Here is a 26,725-nt window from a genome sequence, read left to right on the forward strand (position 1 = left end):
CCTCTCCCCCATTTTCTTATACCTTTTGTATGTCAGCATCTCCAACCACACAACCTCACCAGAGATAAATACCTTAACCAAATCGAAAGACACAGCTCTGATAAGTTAGATCAGGGATACTTTCCCTTCTTCCTTTTTTTAAGTCCTCGTGCTCCTGTCTACAGCTCTTTTTTTTTTTACACCTCCTTTCAGTAGACTCAGGACCCCCACATGCCCAGTAATAATGGAGGCATACACTTGGTTTTAATTGTACAGTTTTTATTGTATGTGGACTTAAAGCCATTTCATGACAACACAAATCTCTGTAATTTAATTGCAGTTTGTTCTTTCAAAAAATCAATAAAAACCTATTGGAAATGAGAAATTTGACAATATCACCCTTGTATGCATACAGTAAACACATAATCATTGAAATAGCTTCCCATTATTTTCCTGTCAAACTGAAAGTGATGATTATTATTTGTACTTGCACTGCTAGTATGATAATTTATAAAGACTTCCTTGTCTCCTGTATGTTGCTGAGTGCATTGCACTTGTGTGCCAACCATGAAACCATATCAACAAAAAATCTCCCAAAAAAATCTATGCATTACATGCAAGGTCAGTGCAATGTTAAATCGCTTACATCCCCTCCCCTCCAAAAAAATAAAATGAAATATTGTAGCTTACAAGGCTCTAGTTAAGGTAGATGCATCCATTTATTTTTTTCCTTTATTATCACCTAGTAATCCTGTGAATGACACACTTCCTGTCCTAGGGTTGTTACTGAACCTATGGAGGGAGCCTGGTTGTCACGGTGGGAGGGGATTAGATTTGTAAATTACAAAAGGAGGATACCAGTCAATTCAGCTTACAGAAAGTGACAAGGACATTGTTTTTCTAGCAAGATCTTAAAGTATTTTTTTGTACTTGTTAAAAATATTGTTAGTCTAAAAAAAAAAGCAGCCACCACATCCAAGGACTGGTAAGCTGTAATATATTACATATTTGGTTTTGGGTTTAGCTATCCTTTAAAATCAAAATATGGTAATTACACCATGTTGCCACTGTGCTCTTCTAGCAATGCTTACTACAATAGTAGTGAATGGTATCTGTAAAGTATATTGTAAAGTATCTGTAAGCTTGAACACAGACTGTGTATACATGTCTACTCACACTGTATGTATCCACTCATACAGTTTGTGGTCTTACTGCATGAGTCTGTGCTCACTAGGTATTTGTTTGCTCTGATTGTAGGTATCTACTCTTGCCGTACATGTCAGTTTTGACTGCAAATACTGTATTTTTGCTATAACTGTGTGTCTGTGTGCTCCATTTCTGTCTGTTCTAACTGTATGTTTATTTTGTTTATGGCCGTGTGTGCTCCCATTTCCTGTGTGCGTTAAATGAAGGCTGCCCACAGCCAACACTTCCCAAGCATGCGATTATGCCAGAGTCTCTGTACACCAGTGAGGGCACTGGATGACCCAAAAAAGTAAAGATAATGCAAGACTGCTAAGAAGAGTGTGTGGGAGAGAGGGAGAACAAAAAGGTGCTGAACGAGTCATGGGGGATTGTATGGAAGAATTCTCCAGGACTGCTATCAGGATATGGATAGATGATCTGAAAAGGATATCTTGGAGGGGCAAGTGAACAGCAAAGCTGGCCAGAGATGGATCAACATTTTTGTGATGGATGATCTGCTTCTGTACAAACTCCCTGCTGGAAAAATTTCCTCTTGATCAGCACTGCAGGCTATAGTCTGCAGTTCTGATCAATGTATTGTGGCAGAAAGAAGTCTCCCCGCTGTCAAAATACAATGACACAGCAAGAGGATTCCCCTATCCACTTTGAATGTGTGGATGGGGGAATTGGGTCAGTTTTTTTTGTTCATCTGACTACTAATCTAGCACATGGATTTAGAACATTTTCACTGAAGGTGTAAAGCTTAGTGTATACAAGAACCCTCCAGTGATTGGCAAAAAATGGGAAGCGCACTTCTCTCTATTTTATACAAGATAAAAATGATTTTACATTGCATAGTTATGCAGGTTTTGGTTGACTTTTCTTCTGTATTGTCATTTAATGATATTCATTGTAAGGGCTCTTTCACATGCCTGAAAAATTGACAGGTGAACCTGATCAGAAGCTCCATGTAGCTCTATAGACAAGCAGATAACGAACTTGTGTCAGCCTACCTCTAGGCATGTCCAGACTGCGTCATTTTCCATTCTTCTGGACCTACTTTTAATTTGACATTTCAGAGGTAGCCTGATGTAAATGGACATCGGAATCCATTTACATCCAGCCGCCCATAGAGTTATCTCAGGTTCACTCATCCATCAGTTTAGCTCCGATTCAGGAGGGGATCTACTCATGGATCCCCTGCTGATTGGAGCAGACCCCATTCTGTGTGAAAGAGCCCCTAGTCCCCATCACAGATTGTCTGATATATAATTATATATTTATATATAGCTGTTACAAATATGCTGTGATTTCTGTTGATTGTGTTGAAAGATTCAGGCAGAAAGTTACATTATAATGCTTTGATGATCAGAAGCTCTTAAACTGTAATCTCAATCAATGACATTGTTTTGTGGATTGTGACACTTATAAATGGTAGACTGCTTGTTCAGAGAACTTTGTAATCTTTTCATGTAACAAATACTAATAAAAAGCAACATTCTACAGGTGATGTGTAGGAAAGAGTCTTCTTCATGCAGATTTTAAAAATTGAGTGGTGTTATTTTCCAGCTTGTCTATAACGAGAATAGGGAGGATCCAGCCTTCCATCTTTTCCACCTTCAAATAGTTCAAGGTTTCATGGTTTTGTCTCCAAGAAGTCATCTTTATCAAGTCCTGGGGTAGGGTCAACCACAGTGTATACACCAGGACTGCCATGACTGGTGAATTTCATGACTGCCCACTGCTGGCGATGATACTGCAAACATAAGGTTTAAAGTTTTGCATTATTTCTTCAAAATATTTGCATGTTTTATATTTATAAATCATTTAGCAAGATCAATGCAATTAAAATTGAAGTACAGAAAATGCCCCAGATCCTTGGCCAACATTTGTGGATTGTTCTACTAGTTTTCTTGGATCCAAACTTGTAACGTTAGGGTGGCCCTCAGGGACATTGTGATTGATGATATCTGAGGTGACATACTGTACCTCTCGTGCAATGTCACAGATTGCTAATCAGTCAAAACTGCACATGGTAGAAGTAATGTGTGCCTTGAATGAATAGAACTAATGCAACTATAGGGCTAAAGGTGCCAATTAAAATTTTTTCACTTGCAATGTGCCCATGAACTTGCTGGGGGAATAGCCCACTTAAGGAAGAGTTAATTTGCTGCTACTGCCTCAGTTCCCCCTCCCTCCTGTTACATCATAGTCCTCTCCTCTTCTGGGACTAATAATAATCTAAATACTGTTCAAATGAACCAGCTCCTCTGCCCCTCACCTCCCTTCATAGCCTTTTATACAGCTTTCAGGGAGGAGCAAAATGGAATCCCAAAGAATGTAACTTGAGTGACAGTTGCGAGTTAAATAGGGCTGCTGAAATCACATCCAAGATGGATGCGCCCAACCTTTTGCAGATGTACGCAAGGGAGGCTTTTGTAAGTAAATACCATGCATAAAATATGTTCAATGCTCGTATAATCGTATTAAAATGATCATTATTGAAATGAATTATCTGGCGATAGTGTCACTTTTAAGAGAATTAACATGCAACCTTTTTATGCCTTAACCAAAGAGACAGCAATATTTAGATAAGGTTGGAGTTGGACATGACATTGGAAGATTGTAGTCTGTCCTCTTAGAAGTGCGCTTCTTGCACGCCCTTGAGGGTGTGCAGCTGTGCAATCTCTGACTGATCGGGGTATCGGGTCACTGTGATTGGCCCTGGTACTACAGTATCTCACAGAAGTGAGTACACCCCTCATATTTTTGTACATATTTTATTATGTCTTTTCATGTGACAACACTGAAGAAATGACACTTTGCTACAATGTAAAATAGTGAGTGTACAGCTTGTATAACAGTGTAAATTTGCTGTCCCCTCAAAATAACTCAACACACAGCCATTAATGTCTAAACCACTGGCGACAAAAGTGAGTACACCCCTAAGTTAAAATGTCCAAACTGGGCCCAAAAGTGTCAATATTTTGTGTGACCACCATTATTTTCCAGCACTGCATTAACCCTCTTGGGCATGGAGTTCACCAGAGCTTCACAGGTTGCCACTGGAGTCCCCTTCCACTCCTCCGTGACAACATCACGGAGCTGGTGGATATTAGAGACCTTGCACTCCTCCACCTTCTGTTTGAGGATGCCCCACAGATGCTCAATAGGGTTTAGGTCCGGAGACATGCTTGGCCAGTCCGTCACCTTTACTATCAGCTTCTTTAGCAAGGCAGTGGTCGTCTTGGAGGTGTGTTTGGGGTCGTTATCATGTTGGAATACTGCCCTGTGGCCCAGTCTTCGAAGAGAGGGGATCATGCTCTGCTTCAGTATGTCACAATACATGTTGGCATTCATGGTTCCCTCAATGAACTGGAGCTCCACAGTGTCGGCAGTACTCATGCAGCTCCAGACCATGACACTCCCAACACCATTCTTGACTGAAGGCAAGACACACTTGTCTTTGTACTCCTTACCTGGTTGCTGCCACACATGCTTGACACCATCTGAACCAAATACGTTTATCTTGGTCTCATCAGACCACAGGACATGGTTCCAGTAATCCATGTCCTTAGTCTGCTTGTCTTCAGCAAACATTTGTTTGTAGGCTTTCTTGTGCATCATCTTTAGAAGAAGCTTCCGTCTGGGATGACAGCCATGCAGACCAATTGGATGCAGTGTGCGGCGTATGGTCTGACCACTGACAGGCTGACCCCCCACCCCTTCAACCTCTGCAGCAATGCTGGCAGCACTCATACATTAATTTTCCAAAGACAACCTCTGGGTATGACGCTGAGCACAAGCACTCAACTTCTTTGGTCGACCGTGGCGAGGCCTGTTCTGAGTGGAACCTGTCCTGTTAAACCACTGTATGGTCTTGGCCACCGTGCTGCAGCTCAGTTTCAGGGTCTTGGCAATCTTCCTATAGCCTAGGCCATCTTTATGTAGAGCAACAATTCTTTTTTTCAGATCCTCAGAGAGTTCTTTGCCATGAGGTGCCATGTTGAACTTCCAGTGACAATTATGAGAGAGTGAGAGCGATAACACCAAATTTAACACGCCTGCTCCCCATTCACACCTGAGACCTTGTAACACTTATGAGTCACATGACACCGGGGAGGGAAAATTGCTAATTGGGCCCAGTTTGGACATTTTCACTTAGGGGTGTACTCACTTTTGTTGCCAGTGGTTTAGACATGAATGGCTGTGTATTGAGTTATTTTGAGGGGACGGCAAATTTAAACTGTTATACAAGCTGTACACTCACTACTTTACATGTAGCAAAGTGTAATTTCTTCAGCGTTGTCACATGAAAAGATAGAATAAAATATTTACAAAAATGTGAGGGGTGTACTCACTTCTGTGAGATACTGTATATGATCACTGTGATTGAAAAGTCTCAAACAGGGGCTGTCATTCATGATGCCATTGCTTACTACTGTGATCTCTGTGATTGGTGACAGTGATCACATGGTACAGGGCCAATCACAGCAGCCCTATACCGCGTTATAGCTGTGGCCAATCACCATAATCACAAAAATAACATTGTGAATGGGTGCCAAACACAGTTAAAGATAGATTGCTTATGCAGTGATCATCCCGGTATAAGCAATCACAGTGTAAAAAAAAGTCCTGATGACCCCCAAAGAGCAGTACAGTGTCACTATGGTGACACTACACTGTTATGCTGACAGTATGTGGAAAGAAACGTATAAAAAAATATAATTTTTTTACATACTGTTACCAGAGCAAGTGCAGTGTCACTATCCTGACATTATATTGCTGTGGTGTTAATCATGGACAATGGCTGGCTGCTCTGATATCACTGTATGTCAGTGCTGCCAGCCATTGTCTCTGATCACTGCCACAGCAGTACAGTGTCACCAGACTAGTGCTGCAAGTTAGTATCCCTAATCACTGCCACCCGCTCACACCGTCCCTAATCACCACTGCACCAGTCACAGTGTCCCTGATAACAACCACACCAGTCATATTGTCCCTAATCACCACCACACTGCTCATATTGTCCCTAATCACCACCACACTGCTCATATTGTCCCTAATTAACGCCACATCACTCAGATTGCCCATGATCACTGATACACCAATCACAATGTCCCTGATTACTGCCACACTAATCACAGTGTTCCTGATCACCACCACATCAATCACAATGTCCCTGATTTTGCCACACCAATTACTGTGTCCCCGATGACCGTCACATCAGTCCCAGTGTCCTTGATCACCGTTACACCAGTCATGTTGTCCCTGATCACTGCCACACCATTTATATTGTCCTTGTTCATTGCCAGACCAGTTACAGTGTCCCTGATCATGGCCACACCACTCAAATTGTCCCTGATCATTGCCACATCTGTCCCAATGTTGCCAGAAAAGTGTATGCCAGCAAGAGTGTTTCTTACCATTGCCACACCAGCCGCAGTGTCACTGCACCAGTATAAGCTGGCATAGGTGTCCCTGATTGTTGCCACACCAGCCCCAGTGTCACCAGATTTGTGTAGGTCAGCAGAAGTGTTCCTGATTGCTCCCACGCTAGTCTCCATTGTTAACAGACCTGTGTAATCCAGCAACAGTGTTCCTGATCGCTGCATGTACACTTGTGCAGTGCGGCCTCTGTCTGCCACCTGTATTAACCCTGGCCTGTTTATTGACTACGTTTCAGTTTGGACCAATCCTTTGCCTGTTTTCTAACCATGTATCTGCCTGCGGCCTGAACTGACCTGCATATCCCACTAAGTACATTCCTGTGAAACACCAATCCCAAACATCCCCTGCAGACAACTGTACTCCTGCAACCACAGGAATTCTTGAGCAATTGAGCACCACTCTGCATGTTTAACCCCCCCCCCATCCTTCCCAGCTCAGATCCCCGCTCAATCCTGTGCCCCTCCGAGGATAAATTCCCTGCCCCCCAACCCAAATTTCCCTTCTAGCACAATAACCCCCCCAATCATCCCTCATTCCACAAATTCCCATTCCCCCCCCCCCCAAGTTTCCCCTCCTAGCACAAACACAAATACCCCCAAATCATCTCTACTAGCACAACAGTCACCCCCCCCCAAAAAAAAAAATCCCTGTTTAGCACAGATTTCCTCCCTATCATATTTCCTTCTCTAACACAAACCCTCCAAATCCCCCCTATATATATATATATATATATATATATATATATATATATATATATAAAGATAAACTGGGGGCGGGTCAGAAAGTGATGGAAGGGAAAGGTAACATGCTATGTCGTGACACCAAAGAAATGTAGCAGAACACATTTTGGCCTAATTTTATGAAGAAATTTTATTTATTTGCAAAATTTTAAAACAAAGACTAAGAACATTTTTTATAATTTTTTTATTTACGTAGCAAAAAATAAAAAGAACCCAGTGGTGATTAAATACCATAAAAAGAAAGTTATATCTGCATAACATAAAATAATACAAAAAAAACCTCATTTGGGTACAGTGTGGCATGTCTGAGTAATTTTCATTGAGAATGTGATAGCGCTAAAAACTGAAAAAAAGGCTGGACAGGAAGGGGGTCAAAGTGTCTGCTCATGAGGTGATTAAATAAGTTTTCAGACTTCAAGGAGAAATCACTTGCTCCCTCACTGATAGCAAATTGGGGGTGCCACACTTGGAACCACTGTCACTTGCTTAACAGAACAGTCATGGAGCTTCAAGGCTACTACCACCACTTAAAGGGTAACTCCACTTTCATGAGGGAAAAAAGCAAATAAAAAAGAAAATTACCATTGTATATAGAATTGCTACACAAGCCATATAGTAAGTCAATGTTCTTTAAAAATTACCTTTCCTTTTCAATCTGCAGCATTGTAATTTTTTTAATGCAATACAGCCACCTGGAGGTAATCTATACACAGATAGTATACAGAACACCCCCAAAATGTCATTTTCTGCTCATGTGATTGGCTCACTGATTTTCCCAGAAGTCTGCATAAAGATACAAGTCAGCTTTGGGGCATCGTCTGCAACAAAAATGCAATTTCTGGTGAGATACTCCCAAAGGGAAGTCAAGTCTATGGGATTCAAAAGTCACTCCCATTCACATTTGCACATGGACACAGACACACAAACTGTTATTACTTTAGAATAACAAAAGGTAGGAATCTGTAACAAAGTTTGTTAAAATCCCTGAGAGGATTTTTTTTTCCTCAACAAAAGTGGAGTTACTAAGTTGCTTGGTCTTCTTTGGCCATCCTCTAAAACCTTTTATTTTTTGATGAGATACTCTTGATACTACCCAAATTTAAAACCAATGTGTTTCTAAAGACAGGATGAAACATGAGACGAAAGCTTAGCAGCTTTTACATAATGTTTATTGTAAGATATGCTTTTTTTGCTTTTCATCTTGTATTTATTATAGATAATATATTCAGGATATTTTATGATGTACAGTAGTATCATTTTTCCTAGGTTTTATGAAGATGGTTATATTTGTATACAATATTTTGTTTAGTTTTATTAGTTCTGAAATTCTTAGGAAATGTAAATGCACAGAAGCGGTTGTCATAATTCATGTTGTGTGCAGTCTGGTGACTTTTGGAACACGGGAGCAGAGTTTTCAATGTGCAGCACATTCAATCAACCAAAATGTTAAGATCACTGACAGGTAAAGGGAATAACTGATTATCTTGTTACAATGGCATCTGAAAGTTGTTGGGATAAATTAGGCAGCAAATAAACATATTGTCCTTGAAGCTGATGTGTTGAAAGCAGAAAAATGGGCATCAACAGCTGGTTGAGTATGGAGCTGCATAGCCGCAGACCAGTCAAAGTGCCCATGCTGGCCCATGTCCACAACCAAAAGTACCTACAATGGGCATGTGAGCATCAGAACTGGACCACAGATCAACAGAAGAAGATGGTCTGGTCTGATAAATCATGTTTTATTTTACAGGTACGCTGGTCTTCACAGCCCAGTGCTGACTAATTTTAAGAGTGCATGCAGCAGAATGAGACACAGGTTGCTGCAGCTCTCTAACCATCCACTGGGTGGCAGGAAAAATAGCAAAAATAACATAAAGAGAACACCTGACCTTCCTAGTATAACAAAGTTTTATTGTAAAAAGTGTATTAAAAACTTCATCCAATGCACTCACATGAAGTATAGAGTAAGTGGGCACATCAAATTGTTATTGACCGCACACAAAGATCACTGGAATAACAGGTAAGGGGCTGAGGCAAGGGGCACCCAGAATAGTTGTTACGATGATGCATTTTGGAAGTGTGACCTTCTTTATCAAGTCTCTCACAATGAGGTGACTTGATGAAGGAAGCCACACCTCTGAAAAGTGTAGTCATAGAAACCATTCTAGGTGTCCCCTTCCAGAGCCATATAGTTTATGAAGCTGGACAGCGAATGTGGCCATCCAGGAGAGGAGGTCAATAACACTCTGATGTGCCCACTTACTACTTCATGTGAGTGCATTGGATGAAGTTTTTAATATGCTTTTTATATTAAAACTGTGTTACACTAGGGTGGTCTTTTTGTTGTTGTTTGTGCACCATTCCTATACGTGCCTCCTGTGCAGGGCACAACTACTCACTAAAAACTGATCTGACTTTCCTACTGTGAGGAGTATTGATGAGCAAATCAGATGTAATTTGATTCATTCAGAGTTTGGTATTCAATCAAAAAAGTTGATTAAGGTGACTTTTGATGTGCATCGCAATAAAGTGGGTGGGAGGTGAATTTTGTGGCCCATTGGAGGGCTGCTGGAAAAGTTGTATAGCATAGGAAACATCACTGCTATGAGAGATGCTGCAGCAATGCAAAAAAAAAAGTGCACAGTGAGGGATGGGGTCTTTTCATATGGCTTTGAGGACGACATGGAAAATACCTTTCAGTTACAAGCTATGGGGATGCATTAACCTCCCTGGCGGTATTCCCGAGTGTAGCTCGGGGTAAAGTTTTAGTACCACAAGCGGTAACCCCGAGCTACACTCGGGAATACTATGCGGCGCTGCTCCACGATCCCTCGATCACTTACCTTGTCCTGTGCTCCCGCGATGTCCCTCCTGCAGTGTCCCCAGCAATGTAATCCGGCGGATGCCGGCATCTGTCTTCTGGGTTCCGTCCCCTGTGAGCGTCGGGACGTATGGGGGACGGAACGGCGGGAAATTAAAAAATGACAAAAAGTGACATTCACTAAAATCAAATAGTATAACATTACTGTATCAAACCATTTCACATATATTTTGTCCCTAGTGCTTTGTCCTGTGCCCTGCCTACATTTTTAGTGTTCTTTCTGCCTGGAAACTGAGAAACGTCCATGCCATCCAAAAAGCGTCCCTTTAGGTCAAAAGCGATTTTAGACCAGCTAGAGAACAGCGATTGTAAATCAGAACCACTTGCAGAATTGAGTGATGATTCGTGGGGAAATTCGTCATCAGACACTGAAAACGATTTCGCGACTTTACTCAGTGATGTGCGAACTTGGCGCTATATTTCAAATTTCAATGTTTTTGGTTTGATTATATTATTGAATTAAATGTATTATTATATTATTATTTTTATGATTATTTATTAAATTATAATTTATGATTTTGTGTTTCAAATTTTATCATGCCCGGGATGTTTACTAGACTCTTGTTCAGACAGATTTCAGTGAGTTATTGCTAAAAATTACAGGCCTACAATAAAAAAAAAACATATTTCCATGCAAAAAAATGGTACTGCTTTCAGCACCAAAAATCTGAAATAATCATACCGCCAGGGAGGTTAAAGCAGAACTTCACCCAAAAGAGGAAGTTCAGCTTGTTTACATCCTACTCACTTCCACTGCCACATTTGGCACTTTTTGGGGGCAAGGGGGAGCAGGTACTTGGCTTTGACAGGTATACACTCCCACTTCCGGGTCAAATGCGCCATGGCAATCTGAGCGCGGAAGTTCGCACCCACCCCCCTTCCCCCGCAGCTTGTGCAGCTAAGTGCCCTTATATTAAAAACCAGCAGCTACAGTATTTGTAAGTAAATTATAAGTAAGCAGCTACAGTATTTGTAGCTGCTTACTTATAATTTTTTGGGGGGAGCCTGGACCTCCACCTTAACCTTTTTGCTGCCAGTGCCTTTTATTTATTTTTTCTACAAACATGTAAAATGCACAATTTAGGCCTGAGGTTTATTTAAAAACAGCAAAACATTTAATATTTTCATAAACCGGAGACCCGGGACAATAGAATGCTGGTAGTTGAGTAAAAAGATACCAATCATGTCAATCCTTAAATTGTGCATGCCCATGAAACAATAGCAAACTCAGGAACTCAAAATTGTCAATAGACGATGCTTTAAAGGCTCTTACAAGTTATCAGTTTGGAGATAACCGTGAATGATGGCCCTAGAATTATTGCTTTCACTCTAGCATGTGCGGAGATACCTAACATGTGTGAAACAATCGTAGGTGCACTTGACATGTAAACTTATGTTAGTATATGCATGGACATGGAAGCAGGGACTTTAGACAACCTTGTGACATTCAGCATTAACGTTTTCTACCTAGCTGGTCAGAACTAGTCCTTAAAGGAGCTTATTCCCCGTTTTCACAGCTCTACTCACTGCTTCACAGCTTTACTGAGAAGAAACCTTTTTGTATTTGGATGTTAAATGTCTTTCCTTCAGATGTAAAGCGTGACCCCTTGCTTTTTGTAATGACCCTAAAGTGAATAACCCTACACCCAATTCACTATATTACCACGTATGTACGAGAGGTGTTTAAGTCAAACCAGGACTTTTAATTTTATAGGTATAAAAGGGATGCTAGCATGGTGGTACTGCATGCAGTAGTAAGTAGCAAGTGTGTCCCATCACTGATAGGCGGCGCACATGTTGCAAGCCAGTCCAGAGACAGTTTATCAAGATGGCAGAGAACAGTGTTAGTGCGTGCATGGAACAGCGTGTGGTGATGAAGTTTCTTGATGAAGTGAACGAATGGTGCAAATGTTTCAAAGATGGCTATACGTCTGATGATCCCAGCCGTGGTGGCTCCCAGTCCACATCAGTCATTCCTGTGAACATTCAGCATGTGGAATGCCTGATCCTGGATAATCGATGCATAACCAGTCGTGAAATTGTACAAGAGATAAATCTTTCTGTGGGAACAGTGAACACAATCATTCACAAATGTCCTAGGATGGTTCAGGCATACTGACAAATCTTTCTATGCTGTAGCTTTCCAGGCATTAGTTAAACACTGGGATAAGTGTATAAATGTAGCAGGGGAGTATGTTGGAAAATAGATCCAGTTTCCACTCCTTGAAATTTGTTCTTTTAATATATAAACTTAAAAGTTACAGTTTGACTTGAACACTCCTCATGGGGACTCTCATAGTGATCATACACTCCCCATTCTTAATCACCTCTTTTTAAAAGAGAATAAATTCAGTTCCTCTTTCCTCAATGTGGAGCTCCTCCATGCCTCTTATTAGTTTGGTTGCCCTTCTCTGTACTTTCTCCAGTTCCCTAATATCCTTTTGAGGAACTGGAGCCTAAAACTGAACATTGTGATTGACGTTGGATCTACTTGGGGATAATGTCAAGTGATTTGGAGGGCCTGTTAGCAAAGGAAAGGAAAGAAACAGGTTAAAAAGACCCTCTTGTTGGAGGGCTTCAGATCCACATCTACCACTTCTGGGGTACCTGGAACCAGGAGGGGGACCCCTGTCTACCTATCATTTGGGGCAAGAGGGCTCTCTGGACCTGGAGAGATATATTACTACACCCAAGGCTGATGTCAGTGTTTAAGAGGGATGATCTATGTGTTCTCTGGATCTACATGCCTGGCTGGTCATCTGGATAAAATTACACACATGCGCATTTAAAATGTGCGGTCGGTGAGTGCGCATTTTTTCTGTTTGATTGCAGTCACCCATGAGGAGGAGGCCTTCACATGTTTGATTATTTTATTGTGAAAGGACTTTATGAACTATCTCACTTTTATCCATTTAATTACATTACAGCGCTGCACTATATATTTTATGTTTCTGTTATGAGGTCCAGTGATTCCTTGGAGTGTTTCAGCAGCCGATTTTTTGAGCGCTCGCTTTACTTTTAATTTATTTTAGGAGAAAAAGATGCTGTGAGCAATGGGCTAGTCAGATGCTAAATCCTAAAGAAAAGAAGTCACATGGAAGAAGAGACAAAAGGGGAAGGAAGTAAAATAAATGATGACTGTGAGGAGACAAGCTACAGGTGGAGTGTAACTTCAGAAGCAGATGTTATAGAGAAGTGGAAGATAAATGAACAGAGCAAAAGAGGAGGCAATAGGCAAAAAAGAAAAAGTTGACATGCATTTAACAATTCTTCTATCTCTACACCAAACACCCAAATCTTTCCCTCTACTTCTCAGCTTTCTATCAGTCTCAGTTTGTTTACACAGGCTATCTCCCTTTAGTCTAACATGAGTGCTGCTGCTAGACACATCCACCTTGCCAACCATCAGTTCATTTCTTGCAGTTATTTGCTTTTATATTGCTCCATTTTAGATTGTAAGCTCTCAGGAGTAGAGGCCTAATGATCTTATATTAAATTGTATTGTAACTGTACTGGCTTTCTTTACTTTGTAAAGTGCTGAGAAACAGTTGGTGCTATGTAAATCCTGTATAGTAATAAATCTCCATAGCACTAAACTGAAAGTGCCCATCTCTTTTCTAGATAATCAAAACATGACAAGGACTTTAGATGCTAGAAATAACTCTCACCTCCATACAACAGTGTTTTCCTTGTCTGCCTTTTTGATGGTTTATATAGATCACTACCAGAATTATGATGGTAATAAGCAGCACTGCCAGGATGATACCCACAACTGTACCAGAATGCACATGGGATCCACTTGGTTTTGGAGGCTCCTGCGGCTCTAAAACATTTGGAACAAAACACATAATCACATCATTATTCTACTAGAAGTCAAATGTTTTTGTGATTTCTTGTGAACTTACCGTCTTCTGCATACTGTGTCAGTTTAATCTATAAAAAAAATCAGATGGTCCTGCAAACATTTAATTCATAGTTCCACAGAACAATCCAAATGAAGTATATGATTGGGAATTGATACTGAAAATTTAAACGAAATGTGGAGCTGTTGGCCATCGCAACCAATCATTATCCAGCTGTCATGTTACCCTTTCAGGTGAAAAAATTAAAGCTAAAACATTTGTAGTGTAGGTTTTTAATAGGTATTGATTTACAACAAACTTATTGATAGTTTTATGTTATCAATTATGTATAAATCACTTTCATCTATAAACAACTGTCTAATGTATATTGAGACATCTGATCTCATTATTCTGTGGAAAGTTAGGAACATCTCTCTCTCTGTTCTGTGGTGTGGCTCAAACTGGTTTTTAACTAGTCTTGGGCTGCTGTATATATGGCTGGAAGACAAAAGGCTATTGAGTTGGATTCAGAACTGAAGAAGAAGAGTGTGAATCAAGTGGACTATCGCCTCCAGGAACTTCAAATGAAGTTGTGAACTCCTCTGGATTAAACACGCTGTATTTATCTACTTTATCATCTGCAATACAACTTTAAACCAAGCTAAGTAAAATTCCTTTTATTGTTATACTTTTGAGTTGTCTGAAATTATTGTATCATATCCACATATCTGAAAGGTTAAGCATAGGAACTTTGAAGTAACTAACTCTTTATTATAATATTATTGGAGTCTGGATTACGCTAGGAACTTTTAAGTAATAAAGTATAACTCTTTATTATAACATTATTGGAGTCTGGATTATGCTTAGCCCTTATGCTCTTCAGTGCTAGAGTCCTATGTGTTCCAATATACAGTACATATGTACGGTACATGAATTATGTAGGCAGGTCAAACCAGGAGCATACTGGTAGACCAATTGGTTTCAGACCAAATTAGTCCAAGAGCTTTTTTAACCACTTGCCTACTGAGCACTTTCACCCCCTTCCTCCCCAGGCCAATTTTCAGCTTTCAGCGGTGTCGCACTTTGAATGACAATTGCGCAGTCATGCAATACTGCACCCATATGAAATTTTTATCATTTTTACACAGATAGAGATTTCTTTTGGTGGTATTTAATCACCACTGGGTTTTTTATTTTTTGTTAAACAAACCAAACACAACTGAAAATTTTTTCTTAGTTTCTGTTATAAAATTTTGTAATTGAGTAATTTTTCTCCTTCACTGATGTGTGCTAATGAAGTTGCAGTGATGGACACTGATAGGCTGCACTGATGGGCACTGATGAGGAGGCACTGATGGGCATTGACAGGAATCACTGGTGGGCATTGACAGACATAATTGATGAGCACTGAAAGGCAGTACTCATATATGGCACTGATAGGTGGCACCGACTAGCACTGATAGGAGGCACTGACTGGCACAGATAGTTGGCACTGAAAGGCAGCTCAGATGGGCACTGATATGTGGCATTGATGTGCACTGGTAGGCACTGATATGTGACATTGATGGGCACTGACAGGTGGCATTGATGGATATTGACAGGTGGCACTGATGGGGCATTCCTCAGTCCCCTCTGAGGAATGCCGATTACCAGCTCTCCTCACCTCACGAGCTGTAAGCGTGAGGAGAGGAATGCCGATAACCAGTATTTCCTTATTTATATGCAGTCAGCTGTGATTGGACACAGCTGATCACATGACCGAGCCAAAGTCATCGGCTCTTTCCGCTGATTGGTGATCCACTGTGTCCCAGGGACACAGCGCACCACTGATCACCGTGCTGCGTGCCCCCGGGGAACCACCTTGCGTCTGTCATTTCCTTATATGGCAGGCGAGAGGCGGTTAAATGTATAAATAGATTTTTTCTTCATTAAGGATGACGTATCACATCTGGATGAAATAACTTTTTGTAGTTTAGAATTTCAACTGTTGAACATCAGATTAGAATATAACCTGATTCTAGATGACATCCATCAGTGTGAGTGCAAATGAGAAAGTCTAAGGCCCCATTCACAACTGTGATTAGTGACAGACTCCCTGTAGGAGACTCAGCAGGGTTTATGCAAACTGCTGAGACCAGGAAGCACAATAGTAAGCAATAACAGGCTCACAATGTCCACAGTGATTACCTGCAGATGATTGTTTGCATCTAGGGCTTATCATCAGCACATGCACATGTCTGATTACAAGTAAATGAGCATGAATGGCTGTGAACTTCCTACCCACTTCCAGCCTGTTCACTGAATCTCCAACAGAAATTTGATGTTTTTTTTAACTTCCTCATTGGAGCTTCCTTTTTAAATTGTTACCTGGCTGTGCAGGTATAATCCTATTCATACCCCACTGTGCTGCTGAGACCTATGGCGTTCTCTCTTAGTCTCTGCAATGTGCATGCTCTCTTTTTGCACCATAAATTGACCAGATTTTAGGGGGCTGCCCTGGGAAAATGTCCTTGGTTAAAAGACAGTGTCTCTGATATCTTCTTAGCTTTAATAAAGGTGTCCCTGACGGGGTAATCCATTTTAGCAATATTTCTGTGACTGGCTTGGAGGAGGGAGAGGAGGGGTGTGTCTGCTAACACTTGTTTCTGGGATTATATTAATGATGTTATGTTGCTATTATGTGGTCTGGTCTGCCTGGTTCCTCTCCTCTTGGCTTGTGTAACTTTTTTGTGGGAGGTAATGAGGTGGATTATTTGTCACCTTGCCCGTGTTTGTGATAGTGACCTGCAGAGTACACTTGGGTTTGGAGCTGGTAAATCAACACTGCATTGGAATACAGGGCCGGAACAAGGAGGTGGGTGTCCCCATAGCAAGCTGCTTGGTATGGGGGGACTCAGCAGGAGGGAGGGGTCAGGAGCGCTAGCAGTGGACCCAAGAAGAGGACGATTGGTGCTGCTCTGTGCAAAATCATTACACAGAGCAGGTAAGTATACCACGTTTTTATTGTGTGTTTTTTAAAATCTGTCTTTAATATCACTTTAATATCCATAAATCTCTCACCAAAATATTAATTGTGTTATGCCAGCCAGGAAGGCCCTATGCACTCCCCCCCGCCAGAAGAACACAATAGTGCTTCAGGAGACATTCTCCCAGCAAAACTGACTGGAAACACCCGCGGTGGAAGGAAAGAAAATTGACTCATCAATGAGTTGCTTTAGTCAGCTACAATCTTTATCAGAGAAGCACTGGTTCCTCCTCATAATTAGAGAATTTGAAGCAGATAGTAAGTCCTTGTCTTCATTTCTAGTGAAATGAGTACCTATTTCAAAAGATCAACTGTAATATAGTGAATTTGTTCCTCAAGTAAAAGAAACATGGCTAAATAAAAAGTCCATGATAGGAATGTGTAGATGTGGACATTTCAACTTGTGATTTTGTAGAAAGGGGAAATATTTTTTATAATAGTACGGGTACTAAGATATTCAGTGAGATACTTTAGTAACTGTGAAACCACATATATACTGTGTATAACAAAAAGACAGCTAAAGATTAGATTTGAAGAAAATCTTATGTATATTAAGAAAGAGAATTTTTCAATCCAATTGCAGAGCATATATAACGGAAACATGTTGGTAAAACAGTAAGAATTAAGATAATGGGATCTATAAGCTCACTATTTCACAACAGAGGAAGGATTTTTATAGAGGAGGCTGCATGGATATATATTCAATACCACGCAACCTAATGGTATTAATACATATCTCAAATTGCACTGTTTTATGTAGGGAATGAATAAGAATTAAAAAATCAACGGCAGTTTGTGAGCCAACTTTGGTTATATTTGGAAAGGGACAATTATTTGTGTGCTTTAATTATTGTTGCACTTGTACTGTATATATTGACCTGTCTTCCTTTAAGGGGAGGAAAAAGAAAGTTGAAAGCATGTATATCCTTATTTAATGAATTAATGTAGCCAATAGGCTTCACCCTGAAGAAGTCTTGTGATGTAAAGTAAGGTTACTATTAGTCCCCCTTTTTCGGGGACCTTCCCAGCTGTAAGGAGTCAGTTCCCAGGAAACGGGCATCCCCCAGGAGTCTGGCAGTGTAGACTGAATTTTGAAGATGTGCAGGTGCCAACCTGAAATTAGTACTGCTGGTACAGCCTGAGTGTACATGACAGGTTTGGGCTGGGCTGCATGGGCTGCACCAGCATTTTCAAATTCCCAAATCATTCCTCTATTGTTGATGCTCAAGGCATTTTGTCTGTCTTCCTTAAATGTCTTACCTCTTGTTCCAAACATTTGTGACTTACTGTTTCAGGCAGATTTCATTTTAAAAATCTGGTATACCTAATGTAAAGACAAAACACTATGGGGGTTATTTACTAAAACTGAAGAGTACAAACTCTGGTGTAGCTCTACAAAGAAACCAGTCAACTTCCAGGTTTTATTGTCAAAGTGTCACTGAATAATCTAAAGTTAGAAGCTGATTGGCTACCATGAACAACTGCACTAGATTCTGAGTGCACCTGTTTTAGTAAATCTACACTATTGTGCTTCCATGGGGGCAGAGTGATCATACAGCTGCCTGATTTTATGGAAATGGGGTGTTTTCTGAAAGCAGTAGGCCTGTGTACGACCTAGTAAATTAGGTTCCTTTCCTCAAGAAAAGAAATCCAGAGAGGAATAAATAGGCGGTTTCCTGTGGCAAATTTTGGTTGTAGCAAAACAGCTCTAACAGTGAGAGGGGCTTAAAAATTGAGCCTACGTGCAGAGTACAAGGGTCAGATGTATCTAATCAGGGGTGAGCAGTGGATAATGCACAAAGTACAGGGGTCAGAAGTATACAGGTGCTGTGACGGAACATGGCGCACGACCACCGCCCTTCTCACCAACTCCTGACCGAAGGACCAGCTGATCTCACACCACACTGTCACTTGTGTAACAATGCCACTCTCAGCTGAGCCCTGCACAAAGATTTTCCAGCTCGCGGGACCACAATCTATGTGCCAGCAGCCTGAGAGCGATTGTTACTGGGTCAGGTTAATTACACAATTAACCCTTCACACTGCCATCACCACCTTTTTACAGAGAAGGAGGAAACTCACAAATCTTAGCAGTAACACTATGATATTAGCATAAGCGTCTGCAACACAATGTCACCACAGAAAGATGTATTCAGAGGATTATCACATACAGTAGCACTCTTCAGAGACAGGGATTCTTTAGTTTGCATTAAAAGCTTTAGAGACAGTTCAACACTTTTCAGAAAATAGGATTTATTACTAAAATTGTCAAAATGGTGCAATTAAAATATTTACAGAAAAGATGTAACAAATAAATAAAGAGAGCAATAAAACAACAGAGAAATAAAAGAAAGATGTTTCAGAAGGCAGAATACTTGCAAAAGTCCTTGGTTTGAGCAGAGTCCAATCGTCTGAACAAAAGGTTGCCTTTGCTCTCAAGATGGTTCCTGATCGATGTTAAAAAGGAGAGCTACCTTTTCTCAAGGCTGTCAGTCTTTTTCTATTATCTCAAAGGGGTGTCTCCTGAGAACAAATAGCCAATCACTCCATTTGGGGATGGGTGTTAGGCGGTGACCAAGGTTAGGACCAAATCCCTACCAAGTTCATACTATGGTCAATAACCTTAAATAGGTACAGGTAGCATCCTAGCAACTGGCAGATTAATATTTAGATTTATGTTCAGAATGCATAGATACCAATCTTAGCATATCCTGCCACTCCTGGATAAAAGAAATTGCTTTCTACCCTCTTGTAGGCACTACAAAGGGATGTAAGGTGGCATGTGACTCATATTAAAATGACCTATCCGAATATATACTTCATATCAATGTGCCCAGTTCCTGCTGAAGTTTATGAATTTGTATAAAAAATGACTCATGTGGAATGTACGTTTTATGGCACGGTCTGCTCTAATGGCCTACAGGTCATAACTAACTGAGTTATTGTTTTACGACTGGGCAGAGGAAAGTGGTTTTCAAGCAGACCTTCTGGAACCAGACTAATTAGCGGTTACAGCCATGGAGCTCATGTAGCTGTGTTTATTTAGGACGATATGCACTTTTGAACTCAGTTCACTTACAGACTCACATTCCATTCAAAAGGGAGGAGGGAGAACAGGAGAGAACATGGAAGGGACCTAACAAGATGGCTGTCAGTGTCCATATCTCTATGCGCACAATTGTCACAGGTGCATATCAATAAATTAGAATATTATCAAAAAGATTATTTATTTCAGTAATTCAAGTCAAAAAGTTAAACTCATATATCATATAGATTCATTACACACAGAGTAATATATTTCAAGCATTTCTTTCTTTTAATTTTGATGATTATTATTGTTATTATTATACAGGATTTATATAGTGCCAACAGTTTGCTCCGCGCTTTACAATATAGCGGGAGACAAAACAGCAACAATACAGTTCAATACAAGAGCTATTGGCGGGCCCTGCTCCTTGGAGCTTACAATCTATGGCTTACAGCTAATGAAAAATAAAAATTCAGTATCTCCAAAAATGAGAATACTGTGAAAAAGTTAAATATTGTAGACTCATTGGTGTCACACTCTAATCAGCTAATTAACTCAAAACACCTGTAAAGGTTTCCTGAGCCTGTAAATGGTCTCTCAGTCTGGTTCAGTAGGTTACACAATCATGGGGAAGACTGCTGACTTGACAGTTGTCCAGAAGACAGTCATTGACACCCTCCACAAGGTGGGTAAGTCACAAAAGGTCATTGTTAAAGAATCTGGCTGTTCACAGAGTTCTGTATCCAAGCATATTAATGGAAAGTTGAGGGGAAGGAAAAAGTGTGGTAGAAAAAGGAGCACAATCAACAGGGATAACTGCAGCCTTGAGAGGATTGTGAAGCAAAGGCCACTCAAGAATTTGGGGAGTTTCACAAGGAATGGACTACTGCTGGTGTCAGTGCTTCAAGAGCCACAACACACAGACGTATCCAGGACATGGGCTACAACTGCGCATATCAAGCCACTCCTGAACCAGAGAAAATGTCAAAAGCGTCTTACCTGGGCTAAGGAGAAAAGGGACTGGACTGTTGCTCAATGATCCAAAGTAAACTGGAGGAAAAGAGGCACATAATCCAAATTGCATGAGGTCCAGTGTGAAGTTTCCAGAGTCAGTGACGATTTGGGGAGCCATGTTATCTGCTGGTGTTGGTCCACTGTGTTTTATCAAGTCCAAAGTCATCACAGTCCTCTACCAGGACATTCTAGAGCACTTCATGCTGCCCTCTTCTGACCCGCTTTATGGAGATGCTGATTTAATTTTCCAGCAGGACTTCGCACCTGCCCACACTGCCAAAAGTACCAATGCCTGGTTTAATGATCATGGTATCACTGTGCTTGATTGGCCAGCAAACTCGCTTGACCTAAACCCCATAGAGAATCTGTGGGGTATTGTCAAGAGGAAGATGAGAGACACCAGACCCAACAATCCAGATGAGCTGAAGGCCGCTATCAAAGTAACCTGGGCTTGCATACCACCTCAGCAGTACCACAGGCTGATCGCCTCCATGCCATGCCACATTGATGCAGTAATTCATGCAAAAGGAGCCCCGACCAAGTATTGAGTGCATACTATACTGTACATGGACATATTTTTCAGTAAGCCAACATTTCTGTATTAAAAATATTTTTTTTATTTATGTAAAATTCTAATATTCTGAGATACTGAGTTTTGGGTCTTCACTAGCTGTAAGCCATAATCAAAATTAAAAGAAAGAAATGCTTAAAATATATCTCTGCGTATAATGAAACTATATATTATATGAGTTTCACTTTTTTTTATTAAATTACTGAAATAAATGAACTTTTTTGATAATATTCTAATTTATTGAGATGCACCTATATATATCTCAGTGTACAGCATCCACTATAGTTCATTTCACCACCATGCGCTATGGATAGCACAGCAGTACCAATTGAAATATCAAGAGAAAACGAGCGCTAGATCTATGTGAAAGGAGCAGCTGGCATGAAAGGTAATAACCTCAAAAACCTTCTGTAACACACAAATATCATACATCATGCAGCGCTTAAATGGATCAACAATGTCCTTAATGAATATCAGTATAGCGTCTTTGTTTAAAAGAAGAAACAGGTATTCCACAATATTACAGATAGGTGAAGAATCGTGATGATATAATAGATAATAGTATGGTGACTTCGGTGGTAAATACAGTGGGGCAAAAAAGTATTTAGTCAGCCACCAATTGTGCAAGTTCTCCCACTTAAAAAGATGAGAGAGGCCTGTAATTGGCATCATAGGTAGACCTCAACTATGAGAGACAAAATGAGAAAACAAATCCAGACAATCACATTGGCTGATTTGGAAAGAATTTATTTGCAAATTATGGTGAAAAATAAGTATTTGGTCACCTACAAACAAGCAAGATTTCTGGCTCTCACAGACCTGTACCTTCTTCTTTAAGAGGCTCCTCTGTCCTGCACTCATTACCTGTATCAATGGCACCTGTTTGAACTTGTTATCAGTCTAAAAGACACCTGTCCACAACCTCAAACAGTCACACTCCAAACTCCACTATGGTGAAGACCACAGAGCTGTCAAAGGACACCAGAAACAAAATTGTAGACCTGCACCAGGCTGGGAAGACTGAATCTGCAATAGGCAAGCAGCTTGGCGTGAACAAATCAACTGTGGGAGCAATAATTAGAAAATGTAAGACATACAAGACCACTGATAATCTCCCTCGATCTGGGGCTCCACGCAAGATCTCACCCCGTGGGGTCAAAATGATCACAAGAACGGTGAGCAAAAATCCCAGGACCACACGGGGGGACCTAGTGAATGACCTGCAGAGAGCTGGGACCAACGTAACAAAGGCTACCATCAGTAACACACTACGCCGCCAGGGACTCAGATCCTGCAGTACCAGACGTGTCCCCCTGCTTAAGCCAGTACATGTCCAGGCCGTCTGAAGTTTGCTAGAGAGCATTTGGATGATCCAGAAGAGGATTGGGAGAATGTCATATGGTCAGAAGAAACCAAAATAGAACTGTTTGGTAGAAACAGTTGCATCCAAAGAACACCATACCTACTGTGAAGCATGGGGGTGGCAACATCATGCTTTGGGGCTGATCCATGTACAGGACAGAATGAATGGGGCCATGTATCATGAGATTTTGAGTGCAAACCTCCTTCCATCAGCAAGGGCATTGAAGATGAAACATGGCTGGGTCTTCCAACATGACAATGATCCCAAACATACCACCCGGGCAACGAAGAAGTGGCTTTGTAAGAAGCATTTCAAGGTCCTGGAGTGGCCTAGCCAGTCTCCAGATCTCAACCCCATAGAAAACCTTTGGACGGAGTTGAAAGTCCGTGTTGCCCAGCGACAGCCCCAAAACATCACTGCTCTAGAGGAGATCTGCATGGAGGAATGGGCCAACATACCAGCAACAGTGTGTGCCAACCTTGTGAAGACTTGCAGGAAATGTTTGACCTCTGTCATTGCCAACAAAGGATATATAACAAAGTATTGAGATGAACTTTTGATATTGACCAAATACTTATTTTCCACCATAATTTGCAAATAAATTCTTTCCAAATCAGCCAATGTGATTGTCTGGATTTGTTTTCTCATTTTGTCTCTCATAGTTCAGGTCTACCTATGATGCCAATTACAGGCCTATCTTTTTAAGTGGCAGAACTTGCCCAATTGGTGGCTGACTAAATACTTTTTTGCCCCACTGTACAAGTGATGCGATCCAAATCCACCAGGGGGAGCCGGCAGTCAAGGTGTCATCCAAGATCCACAGCTCAAAATCACAAATGTGTGTGATGTAGATGGAATCTCCCAGAGGGTGCCAGTGGTTAGCATATCATCCCAAGGGCTCTTAAAAAGGTGGGCTCAAAGAAAAAAGAGCCCAAGCACAAAAAGTTCCATAGTGCAACACTGCTTTATTTAAATTGTGTATAAAATATATAATATAGTAACACTTACACTTTAAATAGCCTATTGGCACCTGGCCAGGTGCAGTATCCACGTGGTAGAGTCACAGAGAGCAACTTCCTGACATGTTTCGTGCGATAGCACGTTATCAAAGGAAGCTGGCTGCTCTCAGTGACATTTCTTATATAGTGTGGGCGGCGCATGCGCATTAGGTCATCGTGACGTCATCGTCGTCCGTTCGCGCATGCGCAGATCGTCCGCGCGGCGGACATTTTAAAGGAGCCTAAAATTACATTGACTTCTATGGAGGACATAAATGTTCCATGGAAGAAGCATGGAAACTCCCTCTCATCTACTTCTTTACAAAACAACCACTGATTGTTGAATACTCACACAGTGGAATGAACATATATATCATTATTTCAACGTCAGAGATTGTTTAAATCTCGTCATCTAAATGTCAGGGGGATTATGTCCTATTATATTATAAATATAGTTATTAATTTGTGTGTATAGTATAGTGGTGGACCTACAAGTCCCAATTCACTGGAGAAACCTATGGCATGCGCAGACCCACAAATATAATAAATGTATAGCTACCAGAATGACAAATAATAATCATTAAAAGTAATTCTAAAAAATGTAATTGTATAGCAATAAATTAATAATATGATAAAAAATCTGATAAAAAATCATGAATATCTAAAATTCAAAAAATGTAAAAAATTATAGATACCCAGACAATTTTAAATATACCAATATATAAATAATGAATATAAAAAATGATGATAATAAAAAGCTCTCTAAATATACATAACACAGCATGATAATTAAAAAATGCAGAATATATAGTCAAGACCATATTAGTTATGTAAAAACTGTTCATTGTTGTATATCACCGCTATGTTCAGCAACATCGGAAAGGGAAACAGTTTTTTTTTTATACATAAGTGTATAAATAAGAACTAAAAATAATATAATCAAATAATAATGATCACTGAAATATAAAAACTATATGACGCTTGTGAGTAAATCACCTTACTGTCATAATGGATGTTTAAAAATAGTAATATAATAAAATTTTATAAAATTCATAACCATAGACCTTTAATTTAAAACAAGTTGTTCCCATGACTAATGTAATTAATTATAGAATGAAGAGAATCAACTGGTATCAATATAACAGTTGATATCTAATTCAACATTCAAGCCAAGTGGTGCCGAGGTACGCAGCAGATATATCCATTTAGTTTCAAGCCTCGACACTGCACGACGTTTAAAAATACCTCTCCAATGACTATTTACAATGTCAATCCCAAAAAATTTCAGACAATGTGGATTTTTCCTATGGGCTTCCTTAAAATGCATCGATACTGAGTGATCTTTATACCTTTTTTTATATTGGTTAGATGTTCCCTAAGTCTGTCCCGCAACCTTCTTGTGGTTCTACCAATATATTGTTTCCCACAATCGCACTCAAGAAGATACACTACATGAGTGCTGTAACACGTATTAATCCCTGGATATCATATGTTTTACCGGTAGTATTGGAATAGAAACTCTTAACTGGTTTTTTGTGTGTTCCATTAAAAATGCACAGCATACATTGATTGCAGGGGTAGAAACCTTTATGTGTGAAACTGAAGGAGAGATTTTTGGGTGGGTTAACAATGTTCGGTGCTAGGATATTTCTTAGCGGAGGGGCTTTCCTGAATGTAATTTCTGGATGACTCGGTAATGATTCACCCAGTACAGGGTCATTCCTAAGAATGGACCAGTTCTTTTTGATGATTCTTGATACCATCCTGTGTTGCACCGAGTAGTTTGTGATAAAGGGACAGAATCTATCGTTATTGCATAGGCATAGGCTCACTAACGTCACGCATTGGGGAGTACATAGATTTTTTTTTGCAACTGTTGGTTATCAGTACTTCAGCATTCCTAAAGGATACCAAACAGATTTTATTGGACATAAAAAATATTACTTTACAATACCCTACTTATTTAGTGATGGCTGACGTAGCGTCACTATATAGTAATATAAGACACGCGGACGGTTTAGCTGTAGTGGACCTTTACTTAAATAAAGCAGAGGATATCTCAATATTACAAAAAAATTTCATTCTAGAACTCCTGGATTTTGCCATGACACACAATTATTTTTGGTTCGGTGACGAATATTATTTACAAACCACTGGCATTGCTATGGGGGCAAAATTTGCCCCCAGCCTAGCCAATTTGTTCATGGCCAATTGGGAGGAAGAGATTATTTACTCTAGAGATTGGCCAGACCTCATTTTCTATAAACGCTATATAGATGATATTTTACTCCTGTGGAAAGGTGACGAATTTACGTTAGCAAACTTTTTTAACACTTTAAACTATAATAATCTCAATATTAAACTTATGTATGAATACAGCTATAATGAAATAAACTTTTTAGATCTAACACTTTTTAGAGAGGGGACGAGTATTTTAACTAAAAGTTTCTTTAAGATCACTGATAGAAACAGCTTTATCCCAAAAACCAGTTGCCATCATCCCAGATGGCTAAATGGGATCCCCAAGGGACAGTTTTTACGCATTTGCAGAAATTGCGATAAATTAGAAGATTATACTGCCAGACATTAACATTCTCAAATCACAATTCGCTGAGAAAGGTTATAATACTGACATTTTAGACAAGGAG

The 26,725-nt window shown here is 40.2% G+C and overlaps 1 protein-coding gene across 2 annotated transcripts in view; it reads right to left on the reverse strand.

Annotated features, from left to right (window-relative positions):
* Positions 1-241: 241 nt before the first annotated feature.
* PLXDC1 (plexin domain containing 1) overlaps positions 242-26,725 on the reverse strand; it is a 424,334-nt gene continuing 397,850 nt past the window's right edge. The window contains exons 12-13 of one of the 2 annotated variants that reach the window (XM_089657329.1): positions 13,905-14,059; positions 242-2,920 (exon numbers count right to left, since the gene is read on the reverse strand). In XM_089657329.1, the coding sequence (XP_089513455.1) occupies positions 2,801-2,920; positions 13,905-14,059 (275 nt within the window). In that variant the 3' untranslated portion in view covers positions 242-2,800. The remainder of the gene's footprint in view (positions 2,921-13,904; positions 14,060-26,725) is intronic. The other variant, XM_089657330.1, reaches the window with a different exon arrangement.

This window comes from Staurois parvus, unplaced genomic scaffold, assembly GCF_062004578.1.
Source record: "Staurois parvus isolate SC_StPar_1 unplaced genomic scaffold, SC_StPar_1.0 ptg000983l, whole genome shotgun sequence".
In the NCBI taxonomy this organism is placed as follows: domain Eukaryota; kingdom Metazoa; phylum Chordata; class Amphibia; order Anura; family Ranidae; genus Staurois; species Staurois parvus.